General features: G+C 35.4%; 1 protein-coding gene across 1 annotated transcript in view; it reads right to left on the bottom strand.

Annotated features, from left to right (window-relative positions):
- The window catches only part of LOC118196072 (uncharacterized), a 115,631-nt gene that overhangs the window by 40,077 nt on the left and 62,487 nt on the right, over nucleotides 1-13,067 (bottom strand). The window contains 4 exon segments of the mRNA XM_085808804.1: nucleotides 3,454-3,531; nucleotides 3,533-3,579; nucleotides 7,028-7,159; nucleotides 10,058-10,247. Of these exon segments, the coding sequence (XP_085664930.1) occupies nucleotides 3,454-3,531; nucleotides 3,533-3,579; nucleotides 7,028-7,159; nucleotides 10,058-10,247 (447 nt within the window).

Genomic DNA, 13,067 nt, shown 5'->3' with positions numbered 1-13,067 from the left:
CAATGATAAATTGCTTAAAAAACTTTAGATTCGTATTTGTCCCTGTCTTTCGAGATATATTCTAACTAAAATCCTGAAGTTTAAAAAGTAAATAAAAACATATTCGCTGTGATTATTATTTATAAAAGATTTCAATTTAACAAAGCAGTTTTTTTCAGTTCAGCAGACTTTTTTTTTCCAAGTAAAATCTGAACAGAAATTATGAAAATTTTGTTAATCTTTAATTTGTAACAGGAACATGAAATATGAGAACGTTTTAATTTATATCTACTGCGGATGAAGAGACCATATGTCACCAATTAGAAGCTAATAGCATGCAGTGGGCTTCGAAATATAACTGTATAACTAAAAAACAGCTTAGGAGTGCCAAACTGTGAAATCTCGTAATATGCGCTATTTTTTTCAGCTGAGTTAGCTAGTAGCAAAAGCTCAAAGTTGACACTACGCTCGGAGCGGTAAGTTCGCTTTAATTTACTAGTCCCATCTGGAAGCCGTAAGTTTGCTTTAAAGTTTGGTGGAGAAGTAAGTTTGTTTTGATTTACCAGTGACACCTGGAGAGGCAAGTTTATTTAAATTTACTGTCACATCTGGAGTGGTAGGTTTGTTATAATTTACTAGTCAAGCCAGGAGAAGTATGATTTACGAATCACACTTGGGGAGGTAAGTTTACTTAAATTTACTGTCGTACCCGGAGCGATAAATTTGTTTTGAATTCACCACTCCTTTCGCAGCGCTTTGAATGCTAAGTACTATCTATATACTGAGCTTCTCTTTCGAAAGTTATGTTTAGTAATACAGTCGCTATATATTGCAGAGAAGTTTTAAGATATTACTTAGTTTTTATTTATCTTCATGAGTTGTAGATTTAACTTAATACTGTATTATTTATCTTGGTAAACTTTCCAAACACAGCGAAGCCCATTTTGTTGTTTATTGGTAAAATGAGGTAGATTATATTAATAAATTTCAGGGAAATACTTTTGACATATACTGGTGTTCCATAATATACACTCATGTCCATAAATTAAGGATAACAAAAAATCAGGCAAAGGAAGTGTTAGAAGCAAAAAAAATTTGACTTATTTGTAAAGCTTATTTATTAAACAAAAAGTAAAGAGCAAAAAAAGATGCTATATGTGTAATATTATTAAAAAGTTAGCGATTTTTTCTCCCTGGAGCAAATTACATAAAAAAACCTATTTACAAAAAATCAATATTACATGGTTGGTATGATTGTTAATACATTGTATGTCTCTCAGACGATGCAATATAGTCCGTACAACGCCTAGGCATGCTGAGTATCAAATTATCGATCTGTTCTTGGGGGATCTTACACCACTCAAAAAGCAATGCTCTCCGAAGTTCCGGTAGACATGTAGGAGGAGGTTGACGGGCTGCAACTCGTCGGCCAAGCATGTCCCACACGTGCTGTACTGGATTCAAGTCCGGTGAGAATGCTGGCCAGTCCCTACGAGTGATATCCTCCGATTGAAGGCATTTGCTTACGATGTTTGCACGGTGAGGACGGGCGTTGTCATCCATGAACACAAATTGTGCGCCCATGGCGCCCCGAAACAAACGCACATGTTGTTCCAGAATGACGTCCGGATGGATTTGGCTTGTCATGGTTCCAATTTGAACATGCAGGTCAGTTCTGGAACCCTGAATAATATCACCCCAAACGAGCACTCCTGCACCACCGTAACGTTGTCGATCAATGATGTTTTCTTGGTGGTAACGGGTACCTGGAGCTCTCCATATGAAAGTCCGGCGAGAATCAGACTGCAAGCTAAACCTGAACTCGTCGGGAAACATAACACAAGCCCACTGTTGCGGTGTCCACAATGCATGCTCTCTACTCCAGGCTAACCGCAGGCGACAGTGAGTTGCAGTAAGTGGAACGCATCTGACAGGTCTACGAGCATATAGACCAATCTGCCCTAAGCGTCTGTACACGGTCTGCCTTGAAATTGTCGTACCAGTGGCTGAAGAGAGCTGATGAGACAGGTCTGAGGCTGTGCTTCGCCTGTTTCTTTTGGCAGTAACTGCCAAACACCGGTCCTCATTCGGCTTTGTAACTCTGGGGCGACCTGTGCTGTAACGTCTACTCACATTACCATCATCTTGAAATCGTTGCCAAAGCCTGGAGATGACACTCTGGGCAATTCCAAATTCGTCTGATACTTCTAGTTGGGTACGCCCACATTCCAGACGGCCGATTATTCTACCACGTAAAACAATCATCCAAATGCGTCCATTGTGTCATAACTATTCGCTTATTGCACTGAAATGCTTATAAAGCGCCTGCGAACAATTTTACTTCTTTGCCTGTATTTCTTATATATTACTCTCTTATACTCTCGTCATTGTGACGTACCATCGGTGTCATCTGGTTACTTCCTGAAATTTGCATATGATTCTTGAAGATGTGTGTAGTGATTTTACAGGTGATATATTTATTTTAGAGTTCGATTTCCGTGTGACTCCGAATTATTCTTAATTTATGGATATGAGTGTATTTCACAATGCAGTAGGTGAAGATTAGTATCATAGCTAGGTTAGGATGTAAATAAATTAAAATGTCCATGTCAGTGTTTATTAACGTAACTTAAAAAAATAATAAGAAGAAAAATTACTTTGCATTAAATGACGCTCTTAATGGCGTTAGGCGGCCGAGTAGACTTTTCTTCAACTTATTTAAGGGGAATGAATGATACTCTCACGTCTCTCTTTCCCTCCCTCTCTCATTCTCCTTCTTCAAGAATCATGCTAGTGTATCCTCATAGTACTGAACTAACTTTGAAGTTTTGTATTTTACACCAAAATCATTTGGACCTGAGAAAAATTTTTAAATTAGTTTCGACAGAGTTTGGGCCCGTCTCCGAGGTTACTCTGGTGATTACACTATTCAGTCTCTGTGAATTTGCAAGAGGATGATTTTTTTGCGACTTACCTTGAATTTATACACTATGTATAATACGGTAATTTTTAATTAGAATTATTCTTCAACAGTACGACATTATGGTGTTCACATATATTAAATTCTAAAATATTTCGGGAAGTCTTTGATTTTTGAATTCTTACACGTCAATGCCTTTTCTTTCAACAGATCGAAAAGAGATATACAGGAAGCAAAAATGTAATGTTTTATTGCAAATTCATTTTCAATTAAAAGAAAAGGTAGTACTGGTAGAGTAAGAGCTCCAGTTCTTTGTGGGAATCGCGATTTCACTCATAAAATCGTCGAAGGTTGGTTGTGATCTATTCTAGCTGAAATTAAGCTCTGAAAAGTGAGAAAAACTACTCAGCTACTGAATCAGACATTATAATATCGGCCAGAGTACCGAAACTTCACCCTCACCGAAGTTCGTATTATCAAGTAAGTTAAAAGCCGACATGATAAAAGTTTCCTTACCATTATCTAATGCTATTAAACAAACAGACTTACGTTACCTTCCTAACCATGGCGTTCGGAAGTATGTCAAGGTTCGTTGTATTCTCAGCAGGCACTAAATAAGCTTTAGCTGACTGAGCTGCATCGTTGTCCATCACGCAGAGTACCCTGGAGATCATAGAATCCTTAAAAAATAAAAAATTAGTTCAAGACACAGTAATATTTTAGAAAAATTAAGTGGAAAAGTTAGAAATGAAATACTTGCATTATACTTATGAAGCTAGCGACACTTTTGTAATCTTATTTCTTTTCAACACATGGAATATCTTATTAAGTTCAAATTATTCCTGAAATATTTTCTATATATTTGAGAGCATTTTAATAATTTTCTGCTGAGCAGTTTTTAAGACATGTGTTTAAATATAATACGCTTTATCAGGGCTTTTAAGAAATATGTTTTCAGGGACAATAGTCTGTTTCTCTTAAGTTTCAGATGATTAAATCTATTACTATATGTGCCGAAGTTCTAGGAGCGCAATTTTTTAAAACTTAATTCTAATTCTAATTCTGTAAATAAAGTTTACAATGCGTGTTGTTCGAGCGGTTCATCATCCTTAATTTTCTGAGATAAGAAAGATCATTCTTAACAATTGCTTATAGCAAAATATAAAACTCATCTTAGATAATGCAATCTGATCTTCGTATTCCCATTCCAGTTTAATAAGGCAACAGTTCAAATTTCAGTAGCTACAATAGACCAATTATTATAACAAATAATCACCAAAAATTCAAGGTGCAAATCATAAAATAGTGTATTTAAAATAAAATAATGTATTCTAAATAACAATGCCAAATGATAGGAAAGGAAAACGCCGATATTATTCCATCATAGAGTAACACCATATAGAAACATTTTAACTTAGCTAACAAAGAAAAGACTTCGTTATTCAAGGCCAACTGACTTTGTTTTTCACTAGATCGCTTGCGGAAGCAGCTTGAAGTAAATATTTCCTGGAAATGATGTGGTAACAGTTTCTGTTTTGCCTGGACACGAAATTTTTCCAGAGGAAACAATAACATCAGGTATTCAAGTGATATAAAATAGGTTTTCTTTTCCTATTTCTCGACTAAAAGTCTTGGATGCAGCTTTACAAGGTTTATTTTAATTAACCCGTTATATTAGGTTAAATAAACAAACTCCTACTTCTATTAGGTATGTGTAAAGTTTTATCCGATTTTTAGTCCTTCCCCCCCTTTTTCAAAGACGGAGAATACGAAATAGAAAGAAGTAAAAACTTTCAGAATTACATGTAACCTCTTGCCTTCTACCTGGTCGTAAGTTTCTTCCACACCGATAAAGCTACTCAAGGTGTCCTCAAGAAGTCCTCAAGAAGACTCAAGGTGTCCTCATGGTGTTGTTTCCATACCCTACACATCGCTGAAGATTTGGAAGATAAATGCTCCCTATAATAATTGAATAAGCTGGTAGTCTGCAAGAGCATGGTTAAAGGAATGTCTTCAGTGCATTAAAACTTCTCACTTAAGTTGAGTAATTTTTGTCGATGTTTAAGCAACATCAGGTTTGGTGCTATCGTGATGAAAGATAGCACCTTTATGATGGATGAATGAAAATCACTTAATGTCAGTTCCCCCTCTCAGGCTACCAAGAGTGGACTATACTGCAGCGATTAGCGTTTATCGTTTTATTGCATTTCAATATATTATTCTCCTGACATCCCGACACACATTTAAAATAATCTGTTTAGGATACAATCCTTTCTCTCTCTTTTTTTTTTTTAGTTTGAAGGCTCAATTCTTCAGTCCTTTAGTGATAGTGTATAAGAGCCGGTTTCCCTTAGAAAGTCCTCTACGAAGGCATCCCATCCGTTAGGCAGACAGACTTCGAGAGCTTTGCTGTAATTAAATAAACCAAGCCTTTAAAACTTAATATTACGATCTATAGTAACCACTAATTTCCGTTACAATTCATTCCAGAAATGGCTCACTTCTGTAACGAGAAAGCAAAGAAACATTGGGATCAACTCTCTTCTCCCGTTTTTTTTTTTTTCGCGGGTAGCTCGTGGACAAACCCTATGATCAAATTTCGTAGTAAATCCCCAGATACCTGCATGCATCATTCAGCTGCGGTTCTCTGCACTAAGGGGACAGTTAACTGCAGTTCATTATGTATAATTTCGTACTGAACTTCATAAGAAACCTCTAATGGGCATTCAGAACTTGAGTGATGTCACTACCTGTCTCCATTCCAGAATTTTTGAAACCAACAACTGCATCTTCTTCCTACAGTTCATACATGCTATGGCAGGCTACAGCTGAAGGGCTGAAGCGTTATCTTTACTCAGGCTTACGGTAACACTGCATGATGAGCTAGTTATAGTTTGCCATTTTAAATCATTAAATTTATGAGTTACGCTGATAAATTCAATGCCTTCCTATGCTCTGTTGTCCACTTCTTATTAATAAAAGATTCCATTCGTTCACTGTCATCTTTAACTAATTCATATGATCACAATTTGCATGTAAAACACGGGGAAAATATTTGACCTACCCAATATTTCTTCCGTTCAATTTCACCAGAAATGCACATTATATGGATTTTTAGTCGCGAGTAAAGAGGTAAGTTAAGAGAGAGAGACAGAGCTGGTGACTCAGCCAGTGGCGCTGTAGCCCTCATAATTCACCCGTCTGGGTAGCTGTGTTTGTTTGAATGAGCAATGACTTTTGAAGAGATAATTAAGAAACCTTGCTTGATTAGGTGCTGGGTTATTGGGCATTTAGTTTACTATTTGATTTTGTACTTAATTATTTTTTGTTGTATTCCATGCATAAGGAGTTTTGATTTACGTTATACAATATTTCAGTGTTAAATATAAATTAGTAACACATAAACTTTCGTGCTATTTTTGTATTAAATTAGCGTATTGAATCTAAGTTAAGTATTGTTCGCCTGCAGGTTAAAAACGTATATAAATTAAGTGTAAATTAAATTTAACCTTTCAGTTTTAAAATGTAAAATAAAACATGAATTAACCACAAAAAGCAAATTTTACTTAATAACGGAACCAAATCCCTTTATAACTAACTACTTTACTGTTTCCAAGTTCTAAATGGCTTTACGTTTCAGTCAAAACTTTTATTTTATTCAACAGGAGGCGAATTTATTAATTCATAGAAAATTATTTGTAATGTGATGTTGAAGACTCTCTGTATAATCATATGGAAGTGGTGCTCAGAAATCTACATTACCGAGTAGTTTTTATAACTTCAGTTTTCAATCAAAAGTACACCCGCAATTGAAATTTTAAATAAATAAGTCTGCCAGTGCTTAGCTTGGAGTTAGTAGAAATCTAAATTATGATGATAAATTATGAGCTAACAATAGTCAGAAAGGTGAATAAAGCATTTTTAAGTAAACAAGGAAATTAAAGTTAATAATGTTTATATCAAGGCATTAAAAGAATAAGGATGAGTAATTAAGAAAGGGAGGAGATAGCTGAAAGCAGTAACATTTTTATATTAACTGCAGGCTACGAAATGATCAACCATTATAAGAATAACTGTATTCGAAATTAAATTTTAATTAAATATGGGAAAAAACTGCATTTAACTCACCTGTCTGGCGCCCGCCGTTGGGATCGACTATCCTGTACCCCATTTGTTTAGCTGCTTGGAAAATAGGAGCTCTGATTTCAGACTGATACTGGGGGCGATGCACAGTTACCGGTCCTCCAACGCCATGATAACCTAAGATTGAGGGGAAACTTTATAAATCATTTTAGCATACACAATAACTTTTATTGAACTTGTATTGTATGTTAAGTAAAAGTTTTTTTTTTTTTTTTAAATTTATGTTTCTTCGGCTCGTTTGGAATTTATTATGTGTATTTGTTCCCCGTGTAAATTTATGTTATTTCTGTTTATCTAGTGTTGCAGAGACAATTTTTCTCATAATGTTTGTTAGAAAACTTTTTAATTTATAGCAAGTTTATTCATTAAGATGCTATACACATCGCTAATTTATTCCTTTAATTTTTCAGTAATAGAAAACATCTCGTAGAATACGCCTTTAGGTAAAGACTTCTCACAGGCGCTTCAGTATACATCGTTATTAGTCCTATATTTGCTCACAATTAGAGACAGTTTACAAAGTTATATATAATTAAGAATACATGGAAAAAATGTAAATAATTCAGTAAAAAACGAATATGAAAACTTAAAATGAGACCTGAAATGTTTTTTAACATGATGAAGAGGATTTCAAGAAATTTCCATCATTAATTTAATTTAAATGCCCTTGTTACTTACAGAAGACTGAAAAAAATAATACATCAGTAACTCAAAACTTCAAGAAATAGTCACTAATTTTCTCTAATTATTACTAGAAGACAATGACATTGAGCAATGATAATCCGATAACTTTTCTCTCGAGATTGTAGCAGCTACAGGAAAAGGGACACTATTTACTAATTCAGGTAGTACGCCCGATGGCCTGTTGCTCATATCTCCTTACCCCAAGAAACTGTTTTTAACAACGAGCCGTCAACTTCACAACTAGACACTATTTACTAATTCAGGTAGTACGCCCGATGGCCTGTTGCTCATATCTCCTTACCCCAAGAAACTGTTTTTAACAACGAGCCGTCAACTTCACAACTAGAGTATGTATCCTTTTCAGAGGAGATTTCAATTCAATTTTAGTTTATAGAGGTATCTATTTCTTAAATTCACAACATACATTCATCTAAAAAGAATGCAGAACCTATAAAGTTCCATTTAAAACAAGAAGAGATTGATGCAGAAGGAGATAGACTTGCATATTTTAGACTTTGGAAGAAATCTCGCTGCTATGTAGACAAGATCTTCCAAAATATAATATATAAGACCTTCTCGGCAGCCGTTTGCTTAAAATGTTTGAGAATAGATATAAGTCAACGATAAGCTCCTCTAAATCAAGGTTTGAATTCAATCGGAGCCCAGCCCCGGTACTTTACAGATTTTAAATGAAATCATCATTCCTGTCGGATTACACCAAAATCTCAAATAAGATAAAATCCAGTACCTTCTTACTTAAATGAATCGCTATATTAAGAGAATATTCTATTACTTCTGCAGCATTAAATTCGCAGTTAATTTTATTAGCAGTCTTCCCTGGCAAAATGAGACGTATATTCGATATCTAATATTGCATGTATACCTTTTTACATTTTCTTCATTTTTCCATTTTGCATTTCTCATGAATACAGTCTAGTTAAACCAGCTTCAATACATCACTCTTATAATGGTCAACACTAAAGAGAAAAACCGACTGCTTTTCTTTCTACTTTTGAAAATGCTACTTCGTACGAAAATACCATGTGGATCAAGTAAGAAATATTTCTAAATCAATTACAATGTATATTATAATAAGCGCTTTGTGAGGATAATGTTTTCCCTTTCCAAGCAACAAATTCTTAGCAGCATTTGCCAGAAAATATGATAGCACCGAACAAAGTGTATCAAATTTTCACGGCTGCAGGTGGTACAACGGAATACGAAGGAGTTTTCGTTCACCAGGGACAGCTACATCAAATTGCCACATCGAACTTGTTGACAACAGAATATTTCACAGATAAGCTATCACCTTTGTTAATCTATAGCTACGAATGTAGCGAGCACAGGAGCCATATTATAGACCCTGTCTCAGGGACTGCGGCGGTTTGTGAACTGCGAACACTTCATGAACTTGCTGTTTTTTCACATGCTTGATCATCCCTGAAAATCTCGTGGTGATTGTTATCAGAATATTTCATAACTTTGTAAGGATTATGTTAATTTTATTAACAGTTAAATTTTAAGTTAAAGTTCCTTTCCTGTCAAATTCTTAACTTCAACTTACTACTTCCGGCCAGAACGTAGTTTTAGAATCACGTCTGAATACATAATGAGGAAGAGCGGTATTTAACAGCGAAGTTCTTTGGTCTTAGCGAGAGACAATCAGAGTTTCTGATTTACGCGTGTCTGCCTTTTGGCCACTCTCTCTCTCAAAGCTGTTATTACGTTCGGCCGTACTCAGGCCCTTGATAAGCTTCGTAGTCAAATAGAGTTAAGGGGCCAACTATTCCAGAATCTTGATAGCTTCGGCTATATTTCTTTAGTTAATCTTAGTTTTAGTTTAATTTTTAGTCTCTTAAGTTCAAGCCGAGTGTCGGCTTTGATTGTACACTCCAAGACGGAGTTTTGTTAAATCTTATTGGAATAATAAAGGGTCAGTTACCCTTCCATCTTGTTGTTTCTTGTCACACGAACTTAAGCGATTATTCGCTAACTAGTTCATAAGATTCGTCACTTTCTACAGTAACTGAGATTTACACTAGTGAGAATTCTTACAACTTTGTAGAGTCATTAGGTTATTCTGAAACAGGTATACAGGAAAAATGAGCAATGGCTTCACCGGGACTCGAACCTGGACCTCTCGAATACGCGCCGAGTGTGCTAATCGTTACACTACGAACGCATGCTGGAAGGAGGGAGAAAATACCTTATAACTTTACTCGTAAGTTAATACATTCAATGCTAATTAATTATTCAGTGTTACTAAATGTTCCTTTGTCACCTCCCTCCTCCCCTCCCAACGAAAAAAAAGAATCAAAGAGAAAAATTTACCATTGGCGATATATTCAGGATCTTTGTTGTCCTCCATTTTCAAGAAGTATGGCAGAACATCCTTGTAACTCCAACCTTTGGCACCTTGAGCAGCCCAGTTGTCGTAATTTCTTCTATTACCTCGAACATAAATATTGCCATTCAGTATACTCGAGCCACCTATAGCCTTCCCACTGGGCCAGACCACTTGCTATTAAGAATGGTATTTATTTTAATGCACATACTGGAACTCAAAAAGCTTCTTATTGATGAATTACTTAAGAGAAAAAAATTGAACGTATATTCACATTTTGATTCGTGCAATTTAAATGCTACAAGACATTTTTACAGTTTTTAGACTTTCATAATCAACTCATTTGAAAATCTTTTAGCTAGAAATATGAGACTATCAGCGATGACCTAGCTAGGAGCAGAAGTCCGGACCTTCCGACTGCTAGCTGAACATGCTTTTAATTACACTACGAAATCACGTGGTGAAAAAAGAGGAAACTCCTTACAGTGTTTTTTAAAACAGTAAATACAGCTTCCTGTTCCTTTTGAACAGGAAATTTTGAGCAAATCTGGAAGTACTGATTGAACTTCTTAATTTTACTTCGCGAAGACTTTCTTTTAACTTTTATTCTCTAATTTAAAAAGGAACTATCGATCCATTTAATTTTATATCAGAACTTTTAAATTCCATCCTTTTCTAGCCATTGAGATTTGATTTACATGCCTGTACTGATTTGATTTACATGCCATTGAGATTTGATTTACTGCACGCATATGTCGCGCTGTAAAATATAGTATTATACCGATTTTGCTTAAAGCGCATGAGACTAATACATACCGTATTACATATAACATGCTATTATCAAGGTCTTAAAAAAACTAAGCAGAGAGAGTGTAAACATTAGGACAGATCAGTTTGACTGCATTTCGAGATATCATTAAGAATCTCTTTAGGCGTTAAAAATTAGTCAAGAAAATCTCGAAAATTTTAACGTTAATGAAAAAAGACGGTGTTGTTGTTTCTCGCAACACGTTGAACCAATTTCACTGAAATTAACATCATACAAAAATCTAATTCTACTAGTTGTAATAAAGGTATGGATACTGGTTAAAACGCCTCGTGTTAAATACTGGAGAAAAGATATTGGCATCCAAAGTTAAGAATGGAAAGCATATTTTGGAACATAACCTTATTAAAAATAATTTAGAGGAGTTTGCTTTACACAGGAATATTTAATTTATATTCTTATAAATAATTCATGTGCTAGAGTAAATAATATTCAGTCCACCAGCAGTCGAGTGATAGAGTCGTTGAACACTGGTAGTTCGGTCCGAGGCTCGAATCTCGGCGAACGGGCTGGCTGCATGAGCGTTTTCGTGGTTTTCCGCATATGTAACATGTCAGTTCCCTTAGAAAGTCCTCCACGAAGGCATCCCTTCGCTTAGACAGATAGCCCTCGAATGCTTTGTCATAATCAAATAAATCAAAACAAATAATATTGAAACGGGAAAATGATAAATGCGCGCATAATTAAATACGTGAATATTAAATATGTTCAAATAATGTTAAAAATACAGAACATAGTTCATAAGCATTTAATATATGAATTTTCTAACATAATGCATATCTGAAACACACTTAAATGAAGAAAATAGTCTTTTATCATCAATATCTCATTAAGAAATATTTTGCTAGTAAGCCTTGCTTTTAATGCACATAAAAATTTTGCATAATTTTAATATGCATACATCTCTGATGGCAGCTAAGTAAAACGGGATGCTGTAAAAAGACTTAAAGCAGATCTCTTGTATTCGCTTTGAATAGCCACCCAAAATTAGCATACTTCTTAAAAATAACTTTAGAAGATTAATGAACTGTCAAAGGCTGAGAAAATCTCTGTTGTGTACTAAAGCTCATACTGGATTGGGCAGCGAACTCGCTTTAATCTTAGAAAATGCACTGCATATCTGGCATATCTGAAGTACATAATGAATCATGATTTAGTGATGCCGAAATAATTCGCAAACAGTCATTACTGCGCTTGCAACTCTCATCAATAGATGGCGCCACCATCGGTAACACTTGTCCGCCGTTCAAGCTTCAATTCGCTTTTAATGCTAATGAAAATATTGTAAACTCAGTGGCGTAGCTAGGGAGGGGGGGACAAGGGGAGACATCTGTCCCCGGGCGCAGCGTCTAGGCAGCGCCAAATTGATGCTACGAAATTTTTAAATGACATGTTTTCTATTCTTGGCATACAGAAAGAGGCGCAAAATCTTCAGTTGTCCCCGGACGCTGGAATCCTAGCTACGCCACTGTGTAAACTTGAACTTCAAGCAACTGAAATTATGAAATTGGTGTAACACCGTATTTACAACAAATAAATAACTGAATCGTATTCGTTGGCCACATGTTTGTGACCATTCCAACACCAAAAATTATTGCGTGTGGATGGATTGGATGCACACAGAGCGATGACAGGTTGATAAAATTTATTTTCTCAGAAGAAACACTTTGCAGTTCTGGAACTTTCCACAAATGCACTCCTACAGCTCTTCTCAAGAATCACAATATAATATACTAAGTAGTCTAAGTAGTATACTAAGTAGTCACAGAGTAGTATACACAATACTTCTCAGTATGACAATCAATAGTTACACTTCAAACTACTAAGAACTTTAAACACTACGCAATGCCAAGCGCATCTAAAAGGCGAACTTGCAGAAAAGTGCTTTGCAGTAATTAATAAACCAAACCAATCCCTGCTTTGTTATATCGCATCGTATGTATTTATTGGCAGCTGACTGTATTTCCAGCACTGAATGAATCATCAAGTTGGCTATATTTGTTCTCTTTCTGGTGCAGTAAGTTTCAAGAAATTGACTGTCCAACAATTCCTGATTCCAATGTTGAATTCTGACTGAAATTTAATTGCAAGCCACAACTTAATAACTTGTTCAACATAACATCTGTACTCTAAAGGACATTTTATTTATCATCGGCTTACATAACAGCGTA

This window comes from Stegodyphus dumicola, chromosome X2 (assembly GCF_044657685.1).
Source record: "Stegodyphus dumicola isolate Sdum_Otavi_A_Nest chromosome X2, ASM4465768v1".
Taxonomy (NCBI): domain Eukaryota; kingdom Metazoa; phylum Arthropoda; class Arachnida; order Araneae; family Eresidae; genus Stegodyphus; species Stegodyphus dumicola.
The sequence above is the reverse complement of the archived record's forward strand: the minus strand, read 5'-3'. Positions and strand labels throughout refer to the sequence as shown.